Below are 25,824 nucleotides of genomic sequence, written 5' to 3'. Positions count from 1 at the left end.
TTTATACAATCATGTGTTCACAAAGTGGTGAACCTCGCTCCATCCTCGCTTCTGAACGACTGAGCCTTTCCAGGATGCTCCTTTCATACCCAATCATGATACTATCACCTGTTACCAATCAACCTGTTCACCTGTGGAATGTTCCAAACAGGTGTTTGGAGCGTTTCATAACTTTCCCAGTCTATAGTTGCTGCTGTCCCGACTTGTTTAAAATGTGTTGTCAAATTCAGAATAAGCAGATATTTACACAAATCAATGAAGTTAATGAGGTAAAATGTTAAATATATTGTCTTTGTGCTGTTGTCAATGAAGTATATGTCAAAAAGGATTAGCAAGTTATCACATTCTGTTTCGTTTTACACAGAGTCACAGCTTTTTTAGAATCAGTGTTGTCCAGAAAGGATATTGGCTTATGAGGGAGTACTCACTATCCAGACTGTTAATCATCAGGTCTCTCAGGCTGTGTGGACAAATGGCTGTGCTACACTCGCATGCACACCGAAGACAGGCACAAAATCACAGCTCCGTGTGGGAAAAAGCGATTTATTTCTACTACCAATCGCATTGCAGATTAGAAATGTAAAATTGTTCCGTTCATGTCACGTAGTCTTCAGTAAAAAAAAACCCCTCTTTCTTTCAACTTCTGTTGTTCTATTAAGGCAATAAAGTCCCAGTGGACCTCTTCTCCATGTTTTTCTGAGAAAGACCACAAAACTCTGAAGGGTTTTGAAAAAGTTATGGATTTTGGGTCAAGTACAGTAGCTGAGATACCATTCAGCATGGTTTAAAAAAAAAAAAAGGGTATGAATCAGTCAATCTTCCAGCAGATTCTGTAGGTCCCAGGATGAAAACTGTCTCTGGGAGTCTGCTGAGCCTCCAGCCAAGCGGGACGTCTCCCAGGCCAGTGGAGCCTGTTGGTTTTCACAGGAGGATCTTGTAGTAGTCGTCCCTGTAGCTGTACAAGACCACCACAGCCAGCCTGCAAGAGGACAACATCTGTCAGTGGGAAGATTCCAAAGAATATTAAAAGCTTTATGGAGACCTTCCAAATGGGACATCGCAAAATCAGGACAATAAAATTCAGCCAGGAGGTATCCCAAGATCTTAGATTTCTCTGGCTTAAGAGGTCAGTCCTACTGAAATAACACCGGATCCGACCCTGCCACAGCTCCATGTACAACAACTCAGAGGAGAAACGGACACGCTAACTTTTCCTTTAGCGCCATCATCAGGCCAAAATTTCACTTTGTCCAAAACTTTACTTTATGACCAAATACCTGCTAAACAAATGACATCATCCCATCATCCTCAGATGCATGTTTAGTGCTAATTAGCAAATGTTAGCGTGCTAACACGCTAAACCAGGATGGTGAACATGGGGCAGTCTCAGGCATCCTTTTCTTTCCTCGCCCTAAGTGCATCCTGAACAACAACATGTTAGCATGGTCATTGTGAGCATGTTAGCATGTAGCTCAGAGCACCACTGTGTCTGAATGCAGCCTTACAGAGCCACTGGCCTGGCTGCAGACTTGTTAAAACAGCACCGCAGACAGTTCAGTGGCTGCGACTGAGATACGTTTAGTTTCAGGTCCTCCTGTAGCAAGGGGACTGCACGAGCCCTTTCCCCTACTCATCTGGCCTCAGTTGCCCGTACCCCACATTTGATGAAAACAACTAAACAAACACATAAAAACACATGCTGAATATATCCATTGTTGCCTCTGTGGCACTCATTTATCAGCAGAGACCCCCCCCCCCCCCAAATGGCAAATCAAACACACAACAGAGACAGGAAATTAAAACCAACTGCTCTGGAGAGTCGGACGGGAAGCCAGAGAGAGAAGCTTTGATTTTTTTTTTTGTTACCATCTCATTCATGAAAGAGAAAATCCGCTGAATCCCTCGCAGGGTTGCTCTCTATGGGCATTCACAACACTGGAAGCTCAAACACTAAGGATTTGGGCTGAGCTTTGAAAAAACGTTGTGCTGGGAAGCTTGGGAATAAAGCGCTCCATCCACAGCCACGGCAACGGCTGAAGCTAACCCGCCCCCTCTGTGCGGCAGTATCAGTGTCAATCAACTTGGGTGTTAAGAGACAGACATCAGAAGACCAAACAAGGCTAATCCTTCTCCAGATTTCACCTCAGGAAATGGGATCAGCTGAGGATTTGATGTTCTTCAAGGCAGTAGTTATCCGTCTAACAGCTCCCTTTGAAGGACTGACTGTCACTGTTACACCTGGAGTGCATGGGCTTGGTCGGGGCTTTGGACTGGCAGCTGCCCGTAAAAGGAAGTGGTCTTTAATGTATCGCACGGTTTGCCTCAGGTTTCGTTTTAGTACAAATAACAAGTCTGCAGTAGATGGAAACATGTGACAGTGAGCAGAGAGGCGAGGCTGTGGGGACTCTGGTTCGTCCTCCACGATGGCTCCAGCTGAGACATCTACAACTGTTTGTTTCTTACCAGATTTTTCCACATTCATTGAAGTATTTTAATGTATCTGAATAATTGCTTTCATTCATTAGAATACGCTATCTGACTGACAGTGTGACACACTGGATGTGATAGTTGAGGTGATTAAAAAAGGTGCTGTATCACCACCACAAACATCAAGTAACAGTTTCATGCCTGATCCCATTAATGACAGTATCTTGTAAAAACACATGTAGCTAATCTGGCTATCGACTGACAACAATTCAGCCTCTGGGGGCAACGACCAATGTGTCAGGGCCTCCGCTGTAGTGAGCGCTATCCAGATAACAGACTTCCTCTTCTGTGCGCCGGTCATTGTTTACAGTCTGATTGGCATTTGTTTTAAAAGTCCAATGACATTTTGGCTAATCTCTATGAACAGACTTCTGCATATAAATGCAGATAAAAAAAAAGCTAAATTGACTTTAGATAAGAGCTGATGAATTCTAATATTGCATTTCGGCTGATGCGTTATGCTTCTTTGGCTCTCCACACAGACTGTTTACCTGTATGCAGCCAAAGCCTGCTGGTCAATATTAGTTGGACTACAAATGGAAACCAGGACACTTCCAATGCTAACATCTTGCATCTGCTTATAAAGATTACTTTGGCCAGGATTGAAATATCTCAACGCCTGTTGGATGTCTTGCCATGATCCCTGACTTTACCACCAGCTGGGTAACATTTTTGTTCTCAGTCATATGTCTGTCTCAACATCTACAGGATGGAAAGGAGTGCCATGAAATTTGGCACAGACATCCATGATGGCCAGAGGATAATTCCTAATAACTTTGGTGATCCCCTGACTTCATCTAGCGCCACCATGAGCTTGACCTTTCTAGTTTTGAGTGAAATGTCTCAACAGATGGATTGCACTCAAATTTAGATGATATTCATGACCCTCTGAGGATGAATTGAGGAAACTTTTCCGATCTTTTTTTTTTTATCAAAAAGTATATATCACTGGCTAGCAAGGACAGCTAAAGACACATGAATTTGTTGTGCTTTCACGATCACAACACAAGGATCTCAACAGTGCACACCTGTGCAAAGACACACAACGTACTTTTTCCTTATTTTGAATTGGTGGATCTCCTCGCAGATGGACTTCAGGTAGCGCTGCTTGGGGAGACGAGACAGCAGAGTTTTGACGCTGCTGTGGAACTGGTCCTCGCTATCAAACTGGAAAGAAAGAGAAAGAACGGGGGTTAAAGCAACAAAATGGGAAAGAATGAGGGCTAGGCGATGAAATGTTGCACGCAAGATGCAGACGAAGCTCACAAACATTGAATGAGGCCTGGTGCAGATTAGTTTTACTGTCAAATCTTGCAGAGACTGTCCAACACGCCGTGATTTTCTTTCATTTTCTTCATGTTTGTTAACGCAGGCGGCTTTTTGGAGGAATCAATGGGGTTTTTCATCTGCAGTCTGGGAGTATATTTTTGCACGTCAAGTGTAGCGGGGCAGTTAAGGTACGAAGCAGCACTGGGTTTATAGAGTTCCTTGGTTCTTTGTGTGACTTGGGGTAATTTGCCATATTTAAAACAGGCCTTTCCTGCACGCCTGGCTATACACACTGTGTATTGTCATGCTTTTTCTATACAGAACGTGTTTTCTTTGACACATGTGCTGTGAGGGGCCGACTGTATAGGTGGCCCATTCATTTAGTGGAGGCTTTTGCTTATATAACAGTGGTGTTAAGAGCATTTCTTCATGTTCCTCAACACAATATAATTAAAGTCTTTTTTTAAACCTCCGCTTTTAGGAACCAGGGTTTTTTATGAGTGCAGTCGTGGTCAGGAGTTTGGAATGTGAATATTAACACCTCTCAAGCATGCGTTTTTGTTAACTGTAGCATGCGTCTGTCCCATATGTGCGTGCAGTTTGGACTCTGTCGCAGATCTGGCTATAGAAAAATGCTGGGGTGTTCCCTCACTCCCACACAGGACTGCACGGAAGGAGACGGGATCCCCTCTTCCTGTCTAGGATGTTGACCTCTATTGGACGTTCTTTCCATTTCCCCCTCCCTCCCACCCTTCATTAGGGTGTGGCCTTTTATTAACTCTGCAATGTCTTGATGAAGCCAGTATGGAACCCACCTCCAGAGACAGGAAGTTGACTAGGGTTTCCTTCTGCAGGTCCACCTGTGGGATACAAAACAAGCAGGGTTACACAAAAACACAATGGATCCTTATCTCATGTTGCATCAATACAACAGATGTACAGAGCACAGCGGAGCACATGTTTTGATTGGGAGTAGCCACTCCTGCCAAATACTGCATCCATAATTGAGCTAAAAATATCAAGCGTTGCACCCGCTGCCCGATAAATTGTGTAATTCTTTCAACACAAGATAATCCAGTCTGTTCTAACTCAGAAAATCACTCATAATTCCACTTTCACAATGCTCTCGCCAGGCCTGAAAGCACTCCATGTCCCTTTTACAGGAAGGGGCTAATAGCCTCCTGGGTTCACCCCTGGAAAACGAGTACTGTTGTGTTCCAGTCTGACTGACAGACAAGCACAACAACGAAGACTTGCAGGCCTGTGCAACTGCTTACCGGAATCAAGGTGATTATGCCTGTTATGTTTCAATAACTCGTATTTTCTGTTACAGTCCAGACCCCAGCAGGGATGACAAATGCATTTGGAAAATGCGGGGACATGGTAAATAAGACAAGCGGGGCTGATTTACTTTGAGAATATCTCACCATAAATCTACATCACAACCATAAATAAACTCAATATGGCAGCCATTTACATCCCTTGAAATGGCACCCTTGCTGCCTTCTGTTTAGCGTTCATTGTTCTGTAGCGACTGGGATGGATTCACAGCCGCTTCACCTCCAGCAGGGGATTTTACCGCGAGGCAAGTAACTATGAAAGGGCTCCTAGTGATGTTTGCTGTTTTAGCTATCAAAAGCGCTTTCCTCGCTCTGTGATTTCACACATGAATTCAAGAGATAAGGTGGGAGAGCAGCAGAAAAGGGGAGCTGGGATTGGGAGGGATAAAGGGGTAAACAAACAAATGACTTACTGCCAGAACCTCAATGTCATTGCTCTTGTTCTGCAAATTGCTACTGAGATTCTGTAATCTGGTTTGGATCTGAAAGAGAATTAGAGGGAAACAAGGTCAGAAGAAAGAGGGCGGACAAAAATAATAACTGTTCCCATGATCTAAATGAACCAGCAGGAAAAACTCTTGACATGCAATAATTTTAAAAGCAAACCGTTGGCCTGGTCTATAGTGACAGGCGCCATATTCTTAATGACAAATTAAAGACACTGAAGACAGACACACAGAGAGAGAGACAAAGAAGAAGAGAAGAAGACTATAAAACATGTTTACGGTGTGGGTCAATGGGTCAATGTAACCTGAGACCTGGCAGCAAGAACTTGCTCATGCTAAACAAGTTGTTTTCACGGGCATGACGCTGCTCACCTTTCATATGAATGGGTGAACACGGTTTGCTTTAGATTTAATTCAATTTTCAATCAATGGCTGCAACTTAGCCGATCATTTCACCAGCAAAAATCAGAGAACGCAACCCGCTCTGAACCCAGTGTTGATGTGTTTGTTTTTTTGGTGATGCTGCCTATCAATGAAGGTATCAATGGAGGTTTTTGCCCATTTGTGGTGCAGAGAAATGTTTAGATGAGCGGGTGCAGATGCCAACTCCAGTGCTGTCTACACGGCAAACATTTGCAAATAATTCTGGATCAGAATATCTGGCAGAACACAGTCATTTAATTCAGAACAAGTGGGTCAGTAAGCTTGCAGTAAGTATGTATGCATGTTAATAGTTGGCAATTAATTGCCATCTAGTTTGATAACTGATCAACCGGTTTGAGTAATTTTTACGAAAAAATAAGTCAAAATTCTCTGATTCGACAAGATATTTGACTTCGTCATCTTGGGCTTTGGGAAACACAGATTTATTTATTTTTCGCCATTCACTGACATTTTAAAGACCAAAAAATGAATCCATTAATTGAGAAAATAATGGAACCGTTAGTTGCATTTCTAGTGTGTGTGTGTGTGTGTGTGTGTGTGTGTGTGTGTGCGTGCGCGCATCACAAACCTGAGTCTCATAGCGTCGTCTGGCACTGCCGGAAACTTTTTCTGGACTGATGACGTTTACATTCATGGTGCCGCTGCTCCCATGTGGCTCTGAGGAGCCTGGAGACAGAAAAGGCCACATTTCCACATTTTATCGAATTATAAGGCTTCTTACATTTTCAACATCCACCAGTTGATCACACCTAAATCTCACATTTACACACATCGTTGCAGATCACACATTGATCCCAATATTCTGTTCCATCATTTTACACTTTCATTGCATGCAGCACCTCGGCGGATTCAAAGCACAACTGTATGAAAACAGAGGTGCGGCTGTGTTGCGCAGCAGTGGGACTTTATGGTTACAAACACACAGTTTAAGCTGCACATAGAGGCTGACTGTTAAGAGTAAGTGGCAATCAGACCGGACTGAGCACAGTACCTGAGGTGTTGAGCAGTGATCCTTTAGGGTTCTGAAGAGACATGCTTTCAGAGATTTCTCTGCAGGGACACAAGGACAAACATTATATAAGAATAGACTCCTTATATCATTCAGACATCTGAGCAGCACATTCAAGCAAAATCTCTTGATTTAAACCTGATGTTTCTTTCCTCGAAGAATTTGGTCCGACATTTCTGAATGATGTGGTCGACCAAGTCCAACTCTGGGATCCGCTTCTCAGACTGTCTGTCCTTCTCGAAGGATTTGACCTGGCGACAGAAAATGGCTTTAACATGTGCTGCTGTGTACAACCTTTCCAGAGCTCTGTCTTATCAGAGCAGTTTGGAAAGCACCATGATGTGCAATGCCTCTTGCAGGAAAGTTGTTTTCTTAATAATAAAAAGCCTTCTCGAAATGTGTTGCAGTCTAATTTGGAAAGTATGAAAATTAGACTTCAGCTCTCAATAGATTTCTGGACAGGATTTGAAAATGCTGCACACTCCTATGCTGCGCTGTAAGGCTGCTTTACCTTCACGTAGTTTCCCTCCTTGTCAGAGACCAGGGCCATGCAGCTGATGCCGGCGAGCCTGCAGTGCTCCAACAACGTCTCCTGAGACTAAACACACACAATGACACAAGGCTGAATTACTCGCACGCAGACGCTGTCAGTCACGATTTAATGGTGCAGCTTAGCTGAACGAGGCGTGCATTAAAATACAATTAACTATGGCTATGAATATTAATTAACCGCTAGATTTTTTTGTCGCACTGGCTTGATGATGACCTGCTTCACTGTCGGGGCTCGAGGATGACATCCAGAGCGGAATGTGTGGGCTGCAGGTGTTTACTGAAGCCAGCTCAGAGCTGAACCTCTGAAAACTGAAGACTGAAGTTCTGTGTGAATGTTAATTGCTAAAAGAATAACGAGCCAAGCTTGACAACATTACAGGAAATTTACAGTTAATGCATCTAAGGTGGCCAGAGAGAGCTGATTCTATAGTCAGTCAGTCAGTTTACGTAGAGTTTTGCTTGGAACAAGGAGAGTGTGCACTGTGCCGGGACTCAAAACCAATGTGTATTCAGGTAATGCATTCATCCCTGACAGGGTGTATGTATGTATAGGTGTGTGTGTGTGTGTGTGTGTGTGTGTGTGTCAGGCAGCCCAATTCATTCTCACCACCTTCAGCCAGAGAATTTCATCTGGCTGCTCCGCTAAACGAGCTAACGGTGGTGCGTGTGTGTGTTTATGTGTCACTTCTCCTTGACATCATTTAAAATCTTCTTCTTTTCTTGCAACTTTCTCATTGACAGAACAAATCAAGTCAAAGATAAGCCATTGGCTGGAGGCCGGTGGGCAGCTCTGGGCCTAAGCTGTCTGAGGGTGTTTGCCATATTTGGCTAATAAAAGCTAAAAGAGTGGAACCGTCTCCTGAGGATGAATTAGAGCCGCGGATTCAGTCCGTTAAGAGCCCAGCATGTGAAAGGTGTTAACAAAAGTCGAGCGAGGGGGAGTGAGGGGTGAGCAGGTCCGAACAAGGTGTTCTCACCGTCTCACTGCTGGTCAAGGCACCCGCTGCATACACAATCAACAAATACGCACACAAGCACTGTTGACGATTTGGACACGGTGCTGCTTGTTCTCAGCCAAACCCAATCTTTCCTAATTGCTTCACAGGACTGAAGGTGGCCAATCGCTTGTGTCCTGTGCCCGCACAAAGGACAATGAAGACCATTAAAGCAAACACTTATCCACTGCAGAGGTGCAAAGTGAAAACAATGGGTTATAAAGAGAAAAGGAGGAGAAAACAGGAGTATTTCAATGTGTGTGCAGCAATGTGCCAGGGGAGGTGTTTACAACAACACACAAACACAGGCCTGAGATCAGTTTGTCACATAAACATGAAGAATGTGACACAGGCATGACATCGGGAGTTCTGGACCAGAAGATAAATAACTTTGCGTGGAAGGGACTGATCTCAGCTTGGCTGTTCTCCAGTCACATTATGAGTGTTCCCTAACAAGAGCTCATCAAAAAAACTTTATTGGAAGATTGTCTCACAGACGACTGAATCAATTATTGCACAAATGACTCCATGTCGTATTGTCCCAACATGACCTGTAAGCCTCTTTAAAACGCAACCACAGAGTGCAGCTCATTCTCTGGGATGTTTACTATTTCTGATGCTGTCACGAAAAGCCTGCTGCTGACAGATGAGGGACGTTTTCTTCATCAACGGAAGTCGGGTGTTGCCCTCTGTAGAGGGATGAAGGTACTACAGGACAAGAGGCGGGAGCACTCTGGAGATCACCCATTTTACACAATGGCTGATTCCCATTGTCTATTCAGGGATCCACAAAGTCAGACACGTGATTGAGTTCAGACGTACAACAAACATGAAGGCTCAGTTACATAATTATTAGCGAATTAACACAAACTCAATGAAATCCTTCTGCTTGAACTTCTGCATGTACAGTGCTGCTATGTGTTAGTTCTCTCTGCAGACTTCTTCCTTTTGCAGGGCCGGAAGCAACAGTAAGGGAGTGACTTTCTGAGAGGTGGACTCTGCTTCCTTTAGCTGAGATATATTTAGGCTTGGGTCTTAATGGCTCTGGACTGACTACGTTTTAAGGACAGGCCCGATCCCAAAAAACGCTGTCTAAAAAACGAATGTAATAGTTTCCTTATCCTTTTTGCCATATACTCAATTGAAAACAGTCCAAAAACAATATATTTAACATTTTAAAAATATTTGGTTATTCTGAATTTTAAGCAGCAACACGTTTTTAATGAGTTGGAACAGGAGCAACAAAAGACTGGGAAAGCTGTGAAACGCTCCAAAAACGCCTGTTTGGATCATTCCATAGGTAAACAGGTTGATTGGTAACAGGTGATGGTATCATGATTGGGTATGAAAGGAGCAAAGTGTGTGTTCATAGTTGCATAATCACTGCAGAGCAATTCCAACACTTAATGTACTTTTCCAGCTGTCAGATTACAACTGAAGACACTTTACTAAACCAACTTCAAGGTACCATGTGGAGTTTTCGACCACTAGGGGTGCTACGGTGCAATATTTTTATTTTTTATTGCCAGTGGTTTTACACTACCTATCCACTGATCTGCAGGTGACGGTAATGTTCCATTAAAATACAGCAATGCACCAGCAAAGGAAGGGAATAGAAGACTGCTAGCAAGCACCACTGACGCAGGTTTCAAATAGTTAAAAAATTCTCTGCAAATTCTGCATGGGGAAGAAAACCTTTGCTATGCCCTCAAGGATACACAATGCCTTTTGGTCGGTAACACAGAACGCAAACATAGATTTGTTTGTTTACAAGAAAAGCCCACAGAGCACCTTTAAATCAAAACTGGCTAAATATCAGGCAGCCCACTAACCTGTGAGACGTCGTAGGCGATGTCTGCAGAGACGCCGGCGCTCCACAGCTTCTGGACAACATGGATGGCTTTGGACATTGAAGAATGCCCTACTGGGACCACCAGAGCATCGCAGGAGCTCACTGATGGCTGATATATAAAGAAAAAGAGAAAAAAAGTCAAAAACTGAAAGATGCTGAACTGTAATAAAATAACTTGTTCAGAACAACTAAGTCTTTTCAGTGCTCTTCTCTGTCTCTAGACCTACATGCAGTTTTCTGGGAAGATCATTTCAGTCTGAATCTGAAATATAGAAAATGATGCACCTCCAAAAATAACTCCACGGCGTCAAGAGTCACAATGATCATAGTGATTAACATGTTTCTAAAAGTGGCTGTGTGGCAGCCGCCTGCTGTAATAAGGCATCATTAAATATGTAGCTCTGTCTGCTGCTCCTTCATTACAATAATTAGAAATGTCAGATGCCAGTGTGTGTGTGTGTGTGTGTGTGTGTGTGTTGCTCACTGGCTCCTCCATGCTGGCCATAGCAGCACAGACTTTGTCCAGAGCCACACTGGCCCCCACTGCAGATGGCACTGGTACTGTGGAAGCTGGCCCTCGAAACTCCAGGATCTAGCAACACAGAGAGAAAACCAAATAAAGACACCACTTTGACCTACAGAATTATTGAAATACAGACAGAAGAGCTATACCTGAGATTGGAAAAACATGATTCACATACACACATGTGGAATGAAAACTTTGGCTTTTAAAATGATAGCTGCAGATTGTTTATCATGACTTGACAAAAGTCACATGTGGAACGTGGACGATGCAGTAAAACCTACCAAGTGGTCGTACCGTCCTCCAGCGGCAATGATGTCCGGTACGGTTCGCTTGCGTTTTCTGATGAAAGCCACAAACTGGAAGATGACCCCAGAGTGATGCTGCACCTTGTATACCAAGCCTAAGTTAACCACCACCTGTAGAGAGAGTACATCTGTGTTTAAAGGGGGAGAAAACACACACAGTAGCTTTTCTTTTAACACCGATTTACCCAGAAAATCGTCTAAATCACCTGCAGTTTAACTCCCAGTCTGTGTAGCAGCACTGTGAGCTCCTCCAGGTCCTTGAGGCCCTGCTTGGCCAGCTGGGTGACGGCGGTCTTCTGTTTGGTGAGCGATGTCAGCAGTGGCGCCAGGTCCTGCAGATCCCCCTTCTGTTCTATGTACTTGTACAGCGTCTGCAACTGGACGCAGCAGAGGAGGCATCTCAATGTTTATGAGTGAGAACAAGTTGGCTGCTGCAGGAATGATTACTTTTACAGAAGGTTCGTGCACTCGATGGGACTCTTACGCTGCTGGTTGACAGAGAAAAGTTGCAGAACTTTGCCTCCACCTCTCGTTTGGTCAGCTTTTCGCTCTGGAGCAAATGCAGAAATGTTAGCACTGCTATACTTGGGAAGAACTCTAGTATACATATTCATGACAGCGTATCAGCAACAGACACGCGATGTGGATAACATCTGCGATGCACGTGTGACCTGCACTGACCATGGCGTCACACAGTATGCTGGAGGCCTGGCTCAGCTTGTCCTCAGGGACTCCGCTGTGGAGCAGGATGGCCTTCAACAAGCTGGTGTGGTTCAGGTAAATGTTATAGTTCCTTTCCTGAAGTCACAAAACACACGCATACCCTCTCAGCTGCAATTACAGTCAAAAGCAAGAGCACAAATGTACAATGAGCGCCTCTGTGAATAATGACTGTTGTGTCCGGCTGCCCTCTCATTCCATCTGACTCACATATTCTTAAGAGCTTTCACACAAAGAGCAGGGTGGTGGAGAGGATCAGAAACAGGATCTATAAGGGACGAACCAGAGGCCAGACCTTCGGTGGACTGAGCTCATGAAACATGCAAGGAGGACTGCGACTGGAGACTGACGCAGCACTGGGATGTGTGGACAGGAATGGATTGTACTGGGAGGCACGGAAGGAAGTGGGGAGAGCTGCACATAACAGATTTACAATGTAAATAATAAATCCCGTGTAAATCTGTCAGGCTTACACATACTTTGGTATGTTGGGAATGCGAGTGGGAAGTAAAAAGGGAAAAAACAATAACAGGACAGGTTGCTATGACGGCATCCGTAGGAAAATAAGAAACAATGATGCATCGACAAGCTGCAGCGTGAGTCAAGACAAAGCAGCGCAACACAAGCTGTCAGCTCACTGGACCACTAAAATACAGGCGGGTCATGTTAACAACCTGAAGTCCGGGGAATTCCTGGACTATTTCGGAGATGGTGTAAATGGTCTCGGCATCGGGGAGCAGGCTGTTGGTGACGGGCGTGATGATGTCAAAGGCACACTCCAGAGGCTCCCTTGGGTGCGCACGATCCAGCTTCCTGGGCCGGAAAACGCGTTCGATGCTATACCTTGAGAAAGATTGCGGGAACACAGAGACACTCTGAACGTTTTCATGTGACCTCAACAGCACCAGGCCTACTGGTGATAAGGCTTACAGAACAAGCAAAACTCTTTGACTTGGTAGGGATTTGACTTAACATTTTATATTACAAAAATACAATATCCTTTGTTGAATTTTTGTTAGATTATATTGGGTATTTGACCCTTATCACAAAAACATCACCACCTTCCTAATTTTATGCACAAAAGGTAAAAGATATCCTCAGTAAAAAGAAAAGCTTTTAGCTAACAAATAGCCATTATTGTTATTATTACTACAACAAATTAAAAATGTCTTAAATCATTTAACTTTACCTCTTTAGATGTGTAATATTATTGCGAGCGACGAATCTTGCAAATGCCATCTAAAGTAAAAAGAGAGTTGAGACTTTGGGTGTGTTTGGATAATGACAGTGAAGTCAGTGCATACCAGGCTGTAATCAATCACAGCGTGGAAACAACCATTTAGTCCTCAGGGTTTCCTGAAGTGGCAGGATCTTAAGGTGGCTGCTGATTGCAGGCTCACACTATGTGTGCGTTTGCATGTGCTGATGCAAATAGTTGTATAATTAGTGTTGGTGTGCAAGCGATGACATGCACGCCTGTGTGTGTATTCTGCGTGCGCGTGTGTTGGCCTCACGCGAAGGTCATAGGGCAGTGTAACCAGCATTCCGCTGTGGTCCATGAAGCAGGCCAGCTCGCTGCCATCGTACAACTTCCTGTTTCTGGGGAGGAGCAGCGGCGTCTGGAGACGCACCGCACCTGAAAACAAACACCATGTATTACTGCAACATCTGCATAAGATAATAAAACCCTTAAAAGAACTGATGTGTGTGAGCAGATACAAACTGAGCATAAACAAATAAGTACAGCTGGACACCATCAGCAGTGTGTACAAAAATAATACAAGCACCTGCAAAGGAATCTGCGCTGCCCAACAGTGCACTTATTGTTTAGCCGCCGCTCACTGGAGCAGATGTTGAGGTCCCTAAAATGGGCTTACGGCGGGTCAAGAGTCCAAGTGGTTTGCAGAGGAGAGTCAACAAAGGCTCGCGTTCACACTCACGCACCAAACAGGCGTAGTGTACTCACCGTGCTTCTTGAAGATCCTGGTGATTGTTTCATGCACATACTGCTGCAATTTAGCACTGTTGAAGCTGAAGCTGCCCTGGAGGGAGACCAAACAAACAGCCTCTGTTAGGGATCAGAAGACATCGATGAAGCACTAACAGGCCTCCTGCCGGTCGGTTATACAGACCAGATGAGTGAGGTGGCAAGGAGGGGTCGGTGAGGCCATTTGTGTGTCTGCAGTGACATCTTCAGGTAGAGCGGGGAACAACTTGCTAAATTACATGAACTGCTTTTTATGTCTTTAAGTCTCCGTGGACAACTGCACATTAAATACACGGCTGACGTTTTTGGCCTTCCCTCTGGTCTTGTGCAAAACATAGAATATTTTTCCAAAATCCGCACAAAAGTCAAGAAGTTTTTAGGATCTAAAAGCATATGCATTACTTTAATAAATGTTTATAATTGTACCACACGTTTGTAGAGTCCTGCACAGAACTGGTACAATGGGGCCACATGTAAGAGAGATAAACTAAATAAACTCTATCAGTAGCCATACCTTGTGTAGGTCTATGTCGTAAGTGTAATCCATGACCGGAGAGGTGTTCTGGGCAAACAGCTGGCCCACCATGGTGCGGTAGGCTTTGCCGTTGATATTGGCCATAGTGTGCTGCAGCACCTCATGCAGCTCTGACTCCTCCATCTGTGGAGGAGGCAGCAGTTCGCTCTTCAGCAGCTCCAGGGCGGTGGGCCGCAGGGCCGGGTCGTGGTTCAGCAGCCACTCTATCACTTTCCTCTGAGAGATACAAAGAAGACAAACAGAAAGTCGTTCTGTTGTTAGACTGAGAGACACAGAGGAAAAAGATCAATATCAAACGCTGTGCTACAGCATCCTCACCTGTGTTCCCTGCTCGTATGGGGTAAAGTCCTCAGGGAAGATGAGGGGCTCCTGCGGGAAAAATGAGATGAGGTAAGTAACAAGCCAGTTTCAAAGCCCTTACATGGATCGCTCTCAGCCCTGAGCATGTACCTACCACACGTAACTGGCTCAGGACAGAGATGCGCTCGGCCCCCGTGGTCATGGGCCGGTAGGACATCTCAAACAGGATGATGCCAAGGCTGAACAGGTCAACTTTCTGAAGACAGAAAAAAAATGGATAAATACCAGACAATTAAAACCTCAACTCACAAGTTTAAATTACATTTACATACAATTATATATTCATATATTCATAACATATCATAAAGATGAACAAAATCAACTTCATTGATTTTTGTTTTAACGATACATCATGATGATACGGTGGGATGCCTCATCAATGGTGTAACCTGGGGTCATCAAGTGTTTTGGGTCTTTCAACATCGAACACTCTCACCCAGGTGACACAGCCGGGGTGAAAAGCCCCTGGCTTGCAACCCAGCAGCAGTTTACCATGGGGCCAAAGCCACCTGGTGGCTTTCTCTGCGGCATCAGTGACAGAGCTGCCCTCTTCTTTGCCAATCCCACTAGCCCGAGTTTGGTCAAGGCTTTGCATAAATATCTGCTTATTCTGAATTTGAAGCAGCAACACGTTCCAAGCAAGCTGGGAACTGGAGCAACAAAAGGCTGGGAAAGCTGTGGAATGTTCCAAAACACCTGTTTGGAACATTTCACAGGTAAACAGGTTCATTGGTGACAGGTGATCCTGGAAAGGCGCACAAGCGAGGATGGAGAGAGGTTCACCACTTTGTCGGTTACCACAGTTCATTTGCAAATGATTGCATTCTGTTGTTTTCTTGATGTTTTACACAGTGTCCCACTTTTTTGGAATCAGGGTTGTATATTTGAATGCATATCTGACATCTTACTTGGTTGTAGCTGGCTTTGGTGTTTCCTTGAACCTCTGGACTGACGTAGAGGGCAGTGCCAACCATGCCTGTCATGTTACCTGTGGAACAGTGATGCAAAACACAAAGTGTCAGGGAAGAACATACTGTACATATCAGCCAGTTACATCATGAGAATATTTTCAAACTCTGTGCACCTGCTGGGTCCAGTTTGGGCATCGCTGCTGAGCCGCTCTCCTCTACTTCAAATGTACCTGCAGCCTGAGAGAGAAGAGCAGTATCTTCATAAGTCATATATATATGTATACAGTATTTACACTGTGCATGTGCAGCTTGTCAGCAGGGTGAAGCTCTTGACTATATACCACATTAGCAGGATGGTCTGTAGCCAGGCCAAAGTCTCCAATTTTCACATGGTCATGGGAGTCAAGGAAGATGTTAACAGGCTTCAGGTCCCTGTGAATCATCCCCTAAAAGAGAGGAGGGTGGATGATGATCTGCTCCGTGGTGGACAAATGAAAACACAGCCTCCTACTCATTAACGTTTACGTTATTGCTATTAAAGTATGAAAAACACATTGCTCATAGGGTGGAGTGGGGCTTTTTGCGGCATACACTTGGAGCGTTTGGGTTTGGTGAAGGTTTTATCAAATGGGTGAACGTGATATATTCAGATCCCAGGGCAACAGTGATAACAAATGGATTGACCTCGCCTTTCTTTGGCCTAACACGTGGGACTAAACAAGGAGACCCTCTTAGTCCTCTACTTTTTACGTTGTTCCTTGAGCCCCTGGCCATTGCAATTAGGACAGAAACTGGTATCAAAGGGGTGTCACAAGGGGGGGAGGAACACAAAATGTTTCTGTATGCAGATGACATTTTATTACTTATCAAAGAGCCTATAGTGTCCATCCCTAATGTTTTGTCGACAATCAAATCATTCTCAAAATTATCAGGCTATAAAATAAATTGGCAAAAATCCGAAGGTATGCCAATATCAAGAGGGTGCAGTCAATCATTAATCTCTACATTCCAGTTAAAGGTTATCCCATCTGGAATGAAATATCTAGGGATTAGATTATGCTCAGATCTAGAAAATATAATCTCTACTAATACAGCTCCTTTAATTCAAAAAATTAAGACAAATCTGGACAAATGGAAACTGTTAAACCTCACTTTGTGGGGAAAAATTAATATTATTAAAATGGTAGTCGCTCCACAATTTAATTACATCTCTATGATGATACCAGTATCCATCTCTGATGGGATCTTCGAACAATTTAATCGTGTGATTACAGACTTTTTATGGAATGGGAAAAAGCCCAGAATTGCTTTGAGGAAACTTTGTGCTTCAAGAGATATTGGGGGACTGGCTCTTCCAAACATGGAATTATATAGCATATCATTTGAAATGAACAAGATAACAAATCACTGGGCAGACTATGGCTCAAGCCCTAGTTGGGTTAAGATTGAGAAAGAACTTGCAGCTCCGTTTAATATTGTAGAATTGTTATCACAGAGGAGAATAGGCAGACAGAAGGAAGAGGAAAACCCAATCTTACAACATTCTCGGTGGGCTTGGGCAAGAGCACACAAGATCTTGGGGATTTCACGGCACAAGCAGGGTTATTCTTCATTGTGGCATAACCCCTCAATTTGTATAGGGAAAAAGACATGTTTCTGGGGTGCATGGTTGACAAAAGGGATACGTGTTGTCAATAACCTCTACAGGGACCAGTCATTTATATCATTTCAGGACCTTAAAGAACAATATGATTTAACAGACAAAGGGGATTTCTGGAAATATTTACAGTTGAGGAGTAGTGTGAGTTCTACTTTTGGATTAGAATGGGCAGAAAAAGGAGAAAACAAGGTCCAAGAATTTCTCAATTGTTGCCATGCGCTGCACTCCGCCTCACTATTTTATAAAAAAAATGTCGAATATTGAAGTAAGAATGTGTGAAAACTTGAGACTAATATGGCAGAAGGATCTGGGTGGTGAGATTGATGAAGGTGTATGGCAAGAAGTGATTTCAGATGTGGGCTGGGCTACAAGGGATGCAAGGAGTAAGTTCATCCACTATAAGATTGTACATAGATATTATTTTACACCACTGAAATTGTTTAAAATGGGTTTAACTCAGGATAATACATGCTGGAAATGCCAGAAGGAATTGGGCACATTCCTTCATGCCATTTGGGACTGCCCTATGGTACTGCCATTCTGGAAGGTGGTGCTGGAAAACCTCAAGGGATGGCTTAAACGACCTCTACCAGAATCCCCACAACTATGTTTGCTGGCAGATAAGGCTTTAATGCCACCAGGCCTCACCAAAGCAGAGCTCCGGCTAATAGTAACTGGTTTTATTGTTGCAGCTCGGCTCATATTACGCAACTGGAAGAGCCCACATAAACCAGAAATTGTGGAGTGGTTTAAACTCATGACAGAGACTGCTGCCTTTGAAAAGATGATTGCCAGGGTTAATAATATTCAGAGTAAGACGAGTCAGGTATGGGATGTCTTTATGGATTACATGAGGGATGTAACACCATAGAGGGATTTAAGTGGTGGGAAGGATAGGTATTGTTAGGCCTGTAATTGTGTCGAAGTACGCTTTGAATGTGTATGAAACATGGGGGGGTGCCAGGGGTGGGGGCTGCCTTTAAGTTGTTAGATGAGTGTTTTATTCTTATTTTTATTCATGTTAAAATTTATTCAATTTTTTTATTGTTATTATTTAATTTTCCTTTATATCCTGTTTGTTTCTCCTTTTATTTTCTTAAACAGACTAATAATTTGTTTACTCTACATCTGTAACATTTGAAAATGTTTGTAAAGATATTATGTTAAAACAAATAAAAATTTGAATGACAAAAAAAAAAAAAGAAAAACACATTGCTCTACATTAGATCCATGCTTGCATGGAACACTTCTGTCGCAAATAGGCTTATTAGCTTTAAAGGAGGGTGGGAACTCAAACATGTAAACACCTGCTGGTGGATGTAAGCAAGGCCGTCCAGTATTTCCCTGAAGAGTCTCCATAACCGATTCTGGTCCTGGTGCAGGCTGTGATCTATCGTGTCCCTTAAAGTGCTCTTTTCACAGTATTCCATCTGTCGGGAACAGAGAGCATGCGTTAGATGCAAGGCGACGAGACCTCTAGTGGTAAGAATGGAGCATGGCGGTGAGGCTTACTTGTATGTACAGGTAATGTGCTATGAGGAGAGGTCGGTCTGAGTCCGTGCTCTCCTTTGTGTCGATCACCATCCTTTTGCTTGGCTCGACCTGCGAGAGCAGACACCTTCCATTTGCTGCACTTGTGACACTGACCAACAAGTGACTAAATCAAAAAACTCAAATCAAACGAATCAAACCTGTGACATCTCTTCTGTGCTTTCATCTCCATTGTCAAAGACGATGTCACTCCTTGAGTCACTATCTGACGGCCTTAAAGCAATAGAAACGGTGTTTTATCAAAGGGTTTGGGCAGGAGAAAGACTGCCAGACTAACAGCCACTAAAAAAACACTTACAAAAAAGAAGCACCAAACACATCCTCGTCATCGTCGTCGTCCTCTTCATCGCTTGACTGCTGCCCGCTACATTTGGCGCTGGAGGATCTCTCGATGGAGGTGGACCACTCCACCGAGCTCGACAGGGTCGGAGGCGGCGCCACGTCCTCCACGTCGTCGCGCAGGCCCAGCTCGTTGAGGCGCTGCCGAGGCTCTTTGCACTGAGGAGGCTTGTGGGCAAAGCTCTGGGGCTCGGAGCTGTCGGTGTCGCTCAGCACCCCCACCGAGGGCGTCTCGTGCCGCTCGATCCACGCATTGTAGTAGCGGACGATGTTCTCGTGGTTTAGGCGTGACAGCAGCGTCACCTCGCCTTTGATCCTTCTAAACTGCTTACTGGCTGGGTTGACCTGGATGCGCTTCACAGCATAGTAGCAACCGTCAAGTTTATTCTGAACCTGGAGGTGCAAGACAGGGAAAGTGGATACTAAGAAATCAGAGCCAGTGTAATGTCATCTCCCAGTAAGCCTGGAGTGTAAAAAAGAGCGTACTTTAATTACAGCACCGAAAGCTCCCTTTCCAAGAAGCTGGAGTTCCTCAAACTCATTGAAGTAGCGAGAAAACTGCCTCTGCACCCCGGAGATGAATGGAGCATTGAGGACGTGGCTCCTTGGGATGACCGATGATGCAAAGTCCACGCCGAGATCTGAGAGGATGTAGACGTAGAAAGACAGAGACAATGTAATGCAATACAATTACACTGCAAAAAATATTAGAGCTCAAGTAGTCTGTAAATGGCACACTCGCTCTGCTTCCTTGTTTGGAGAAAAAAAGCAATTAGCTTATTGTGATGCACATTTTTGACATTTCAGATGTAGAATAAAAAAAATAAATGTACATATTAACTGATAGCTAAAACAATCCACAGTTGCAGCTGTAATAAATAACACCACACATTTCTAATGGATGTGTATATCACCTTCCGGGCTGGCATCGTGGTACTGCAGCAGGTTTTTAGGTGATGGAGGCTTAAGGAAGGAGTGGTCCAAAAGCTGCTGCGTCGTCCAGCGTTCAGCATCGTTCAGGCACAGACACCTGTGACATACAGCATAATAGACAGTGCAGTAATCTGTGCAGGCCATAAAATGGAACAATCTAGTCTACTGTACCAGTCCACACTGTGCTGGAGGTCTGCTGACGACACAAAGCCGACACATCGAAAACAAGGAAAAGCTCTGAATAATGCATATGAATGGATGGATTTGGCAATAATAAAGGCAGAAATCAAATGGAAATGGCTGCCAGGAAGTCAAACCAAACAGAAATCTAAACCACTGCAGTAAGCTTTGGAAAATAGTCAGCACTAATATATACAGTTGAAGCCTTACAGCAAGTTGGCTGATGGCACTTCTTTAAGAAGCTGGCTAGGTATCCGTCTATACATACTTGTGGAGGAAAACCTGGAAGTCAGCAGGCAGGCTGGCTGGCACCGTCACTGGATACTCCTTCACCTCCTTCCCCTGACTGAGAGCCAGCAGCATCAGCCCCAAGTTCCACACATCCCCTTTTTTACCCGTTTTCACTGGCATCACTGTATCCTCTGAGAAATGCACGTGGGCTTGCTCGAAAATGTCTTCTTTGCAGATATCGGCAAATCTTTTTGATAAGCTGTAATCAGTCAGTCGAACGTTGCCCTCGGAGTCCACCAGCACGCTGGAGGCCCCCAGCTGTTTGTGGACGACGGAGTTGGAGTGAAGGTAGTCGAGAGCGGCCACCAGCTGGCCCGTGTAATGACACAGTTTATCCAGAGGGACCGGGCTGTGGGTGGTTAAGCTTTGGTTCAGGTTGATGCCGGCCACGTGCTCCACCAGCAGGTTGATGATGAGGCAGTCCTCCTTCTCAGTGGTGGTCAGCGCCTTGTAGTGCACCAAGTTTGGGTGATCCAGCCTCAGGAGGGAGTTGAACTCATTTTCAGCCCCGTGGATCTACAAGCAGTGTTTGTGAATTCATTTCAGAAGTATTTTTCAGATTCTCCTGCTCTTAAAAACAGTCAAATACAATATTAAACCACAAACTTCTCAATGATAATAACTGCTTCCTTCTCCACTTGCCTGCTTTTTGCAGTTCTCAATCTTTCCTTTCTCCTGAGTGGTGAAGAACTTGCCCATCTTCCTGTTCCAGCGCAGCGACCACTCATAGATCACAGCGAAGTCTCCTGAGTTCGCCTCAAATCCATAATAAACATTCCTGCCGAGCCTCTCGCTCACGCCTGTCAGGATCACAGAGCAAGGACAAAAAATGCACAGACAGGTTACGTGGGTGCACAAAGCGACTTTTGCACTGGACCGTCGTCTCGAGACAGCTCTCACCTAAGCTCTTCCCTCGGTGGACGACTAGTTCACCAAAAATGTTGCTGCTGAAGTGAAGAAGCTCTTGCGAGCGATGGTTGTCTTCATTCACCGTGTCACGTCTGGGAAAACAGACACAGCTCTGAGCATTATGACAAAACCTCGTTAAGATGAGGAGCATTCTGCAGTCTTTGTAAACGTTGGGTTGCTGTATACCTGTGGCGCGTATTCGAGGTAGTGCGACGGCGGTTGCCGACTGCTCTCTTGGCTTCAGTCACTTCAGGTGTAGCTGTGCCCGAGCTGGGTGGGCTCCTCCCTTGCTGGGAGGAGTTAGCAGCGACGGGCTGGTCCATGTTCTCAAGTCGCTCCTATGAATGTAAGACCACGCAAAAAGTCACATTTGTTCCTGTGATTTTTCTGCAGGCGATGTAATAATAAACTGTGCTGTTCTGTGGTGAAACAGTGCAGCCCTGTTCCACACCTGTTTGGCGATCTCCTTCCTCCTCTTTTCCTCTCGTTTCTCCTCCTCCCTTCTTTGGATTTCAGCAATGATCTCTTTTTCCTACGAGAAAGAAAAAATACCTCAGTGGACATCCTGTTCAACAAGAGCTTCAGTCAGTTGTTGGGGGTTCAGTTATTTCAGGAAACACCAACAGTGTGCAGTCAGGTCATAACCTGAGTACTTACAGCTAGGCAGGTAAAAAAAAGTGACACCGATGTTCAGCCAACTAACAGAAATTACTGTCAAGTCCGTAGCGCAATTATGTTACTCTGCATTTTTATGTGTAAGTTACATTAAAGTGCACAATTTCTGCTAACTTGGCTTCACATAAATCTATCGTTTATTAATTAGCTGATGGGTTTTCTGCTTCTTATTCACAGTGTTAGTGGCAATAAGAAAATGAGGTAAACATTATTACACCCACAAGAGGAAGTAAAAGTAATCCAGTGTGGCTTGTCTGCCCTCCTCACCATCTGCTCCTCCTGTTTGCGCTGCTGGTCCATCCTCTGCCGCTCCTCCTGGGCTCGTTTCTCCTGCTGTCTCCGCTGGTTCTTCAGCATCTCCTCGTGGAAGGAGCGTGACGGGGGCTTGTTGTGCTCGCTCAGGAAGCCCTGGATATGGTCCGCTAGCTCGTAAATCATCACCTAGGCAGACAGAGGTTATAAGCAGTCTGTGTATGACGCGCTTGCATCTGCGTTTGTGTGTGCGTCCTCACCTCTCCACATCGTACTGCTGCCAGCTTGGTGAGTTCACTCTGAAGGTTCTGGAGGTTTTCGTTGGACAGACCTATGGCATTCTTTAGCTCCAGCTCCGGAGGCCTGTTGGTGCCCCAAGACTCAAGTTACCATAAGCACTGCTGAACACTGAGATGACATTTACATTCACATTCACGTTCACATTTCAACTGCACACTGCATCTTTCAGCTGATTGTGTCTGGGCTACCATCAGGCACGTGGGGAAGTTGCCCTGTAATGTTAAAAGCCACAGTTTGGCGTGTAGAGAAATCTGCTGCATCGCTCTACTTTCTTTCCAATCATCTGGGCTTATGTGGATGAAATCTAAATGAATAGATTAGAATACAAATGGAAAAATCAGCATGCAAAATTGTGTCATATATTTGGTCCAAAGCTTGTGAAACAATCACGAGTCAAATCTCCAACATTCTAAAAATGAAAAGCTCTTTTTATAACTTTGATTTCTAACATTGTTTTCTTCTTCTGGTTTTCATGGGTTTGCAGGTAATGACATGAGGTTGGATTTATAGATTAGACACCACCTCCTCTGACGTTTGTCTCATGTCGCAAGGGCAACATGAAAGAGTGAAAACTGGGCTCTAAGGCAGAGTCATGCTTTATTTCTTGTGCTCAAACATGTGAGTGTGAAACTATTCTGAGGCTGCGACTGAGAATGAATCAAAAACACTGGACAAACAGTGGAAAAGTCACTATAAATACAAGTATAACATTATAATTACCAGCACTGTGTAGGGCAGTATGAAACAATGTAGCATTGTGTGAAAATAATAAACTAATAAGTAAATAGAGAGTTGTAGACAACAAAACAAAGGTTGTCAGAAGTTTTTTTCTTCAAATACATCTAACTGAAAATTCCCTCAGATAAATATCTCAGGCTTTTTTTATAGCTTTCTTGTTTACTTATCTTTTATAGAGTGATTATCACATCTTATGAGTAAAGAATTTGCTAAGAATAATACAAAGGTTTGCAATGAATTGAAGTTTAAAGGGAGCAATGGGCTGAGTATGTGGACAGCTAATGAATAAGTGCATTATAGCCTGTGTTTCTACATTACAAAAGATCACCAAAGCCTCTGTGCCTGACAGTGGCTTTGTGTGTGTGTGTGTGTGTGTGTGGCAGTGCAGTGGTAATAATGGCCACAGTCAGTACATGGCAAAGGTCAGGGGTCAGTACTCACACGTCTGGGTACGTGGGCGAGCATTTGACCTGCAAGTCCACAGTCACGTAGCATTCCTCACCAGTACTCAGGCCGTTGGGCCGCAGGCAGAGGTGCACCTCTGGAGGCCTTTTAACCTGTAAAAACAGTCAACGGATCCTCATTGGCGGGGGTGATCTCTTGATCACTACAGGTAATAGCAGTAAGAACTTTCTACCCATCATCGGCTCCCCAACGGAAATGCACTCTGCTAGCACGTCTAGCTAAGTTACCTTCCACGGATCATTATTCCGTAGATCCTGGAAATCATTTCCAAAGATAGACGCGAGCGCTTCGAGTTCGTTTTCCTGCTGGACCTTGCGGTCGTCTGTCACATCTGCTGGAGTGTGCTGGCCGCTCATTCTTCTGCCTCAGCTACATGGCAGTCCCCCGGTCCTGTCACGCTCCACGCAGCCGTCAGACAAGTAGGAGGAAGGTGTTGTCGCTCAGCACGATGCTCCGCCGCTGCTCTCACCGCCGCCCCGCGCTCCTCCGTCACTTTGTAAGCTCTAAACTTTAGCAAAGAGACGCCTCGCTGTCACTAGCTAATCGGTAACGGCTAACTTTTCACACGGGGACCACAACAACGCCGCGTCTGACGCATGGCTGTTGCGAGCTGTGTCGCAGCACATGCAACGTCATCACGTTACGTTCTCAGGAATGGCCTCTAGAGGGCAGTATTTACCTCTATACTCCAAAAGTGTCCCCTGAGAGTGTCAAACACTGTAATTAAGAACAATTTTGAGATACTTGGACTTAACTTGTTTGGTTTCATTTTGTGCTACGTTGTACATACAGGCAAATATTGTACTTTTTACCTTACTACAATTATTTGATAACCTTAGTTACTAGTTACTTTGTAGACTGAGATTAGGAATACAAAACATAATCAACAAATACATTATAATGTATTATTGGCGGACAAGATAAGACTTAATTGATCCCTTGGGTAAATTCACAAGTTACCCAGTCACTGTGTATAAAGCTGCAACATTAAAGTGATGTACATGTTGTTAATGATGTCAATGGTTCAATAATTATTTTCCTGTGACAGACATTATTCTGAAATGGGCCATTCTGCATAATGAGTAGTTGATAGATTTGGTACTTAAAGTATATTTCAATGCTAATTCTTTTGACTTCTTTTACTTAAGTACGCACATGTCACTATTTTTACTTAAAGGAATAAAAGTCCACTGCCATTATGTTTAATATTAACGCATATAACTAATGTATTAACATTTAAGAGGCATTTTACTGTTGTAGTTGGCTGAATGAATGAATGAATGAATTTTAAGTATACTAACTATAACTATAGAGATTATTGTAGTTTAAAAGTTTTAAAATGCATCAAATGGAAATACTTTAGTAAAGTATAAGTACCTCAGATTTGTACTGCAGTACTTGAGTACCCCAGTGATGAAAAGCTTAACTGGACAGCAAACCTAAGACATGTTGCAATATTAAAACAAACCTCTTTATGATATAGCAGTTTTAAAAAGATTTATGCAGGGGCGCTGTAGTGATTTGGTATGCTCCCATAAAGCCAGAGGACGCAAACCAAAAAGATGGGGAAAAAGAATGGTGAAAACTGGTGCAGCAGAGGCCGAAATATCCCCCCTTTTAGTACCAGGTATCCCAAAACACTGGACGCTGCACTTACCACAGGACAACCAATGGCAGCTTTTGTGACACCTTACCTATGCCATGTCTTTTTAAACCGTGATGCAAAGTATGAATTTGCAGTTTTGAAGCCCAAGCCAAGCTATCTCATCAGAGGTTGTTTTCTTAGACTTGAC

At 44.1% G+C, this 25,824-nt stretch overlaps 1 protein-coding gene across 1 annotated transcript; it reads right to left on the bottom strand.

The window, feature by feature from the left end:
* Positions 1–523: 523 nt before the first annotated feature.
* On the bottom strand, positions 524–24,613 carry eif2ak4 (eukaryotic translation initiation factor 2 alpha kinase 4). The gene is made up of 39 exons (XM_041953352.1): positions 24,259–24,613; positions 24,008–24,123; positions 22,789–22,891; positions 22,544–22,717; positions 22,053–22,133; positions 21,788–21,939; positions 21,593–21,693; positions 21,335–21,492; positions 20,670–21,208; positions 20,203–20,318; positions 19,775–19,929; positions 19,248–19,681; positions 19,090–19,162; positions 18,911–19,000; positions 18,706–18,828; positions 16,080–16,184; positions 15,912–15,975; positions 15,736–15,815; positions 14,922–15,023; positions 14,786–14,836; positions 14,447–14,683; positions 13,912–13,987; positions 13,460–13,581; positions 13,135–13,184; positions 12,620–12,788; positions 11,907–12,023; positions 11,710–11,775; positions 11,432–11,602; positions 11,202–11,336; positions 10,879–10,986; positions 10,375–10,503; positions 7,507–7,593; positions 7,134–7,246; positions 6,978–7,036; positions 6,555–6,652; positions 5,510–5,578; positions 4,572–4,616; positions 3,539–3,654; positions 524–979 (listed from the first exon to the last, which is right to left on the bottom strand). Exons 1-39 carry the CDS (start codon positions 24,385–24,387, stop codon positions 922–924), a joined length of 4,971 nt encoding a protein of 1,656 aa, XP_041809286.1. The 5' UTR covers positions 24,388–24,613; the 3' UTR covers positions 524–921.
* Between the last annotated feature and the right edge of the window lie 1,211 nt (positions 24,614–25,824).

Source organism: Chelmon rostratus, chromosome 15, assembly GCF_017976325.1.
Source record: "Chelmon rostratus isolate fCheRos1 chromosome 15, fCheRos1.pri, whole genome shotgun sequence".
NCBI classification, from domain to species: Eukaryota; Metazoa; Chordata; class Actinopteri; order Chaetodontiformes; family Chaetodontidae; genus Chelmon; species Chelmon rostratus.
Note: the sequence above shows the minus strand (reverse complement) of the source record. Positions and strands in the feature narration are given on the sequence as shown.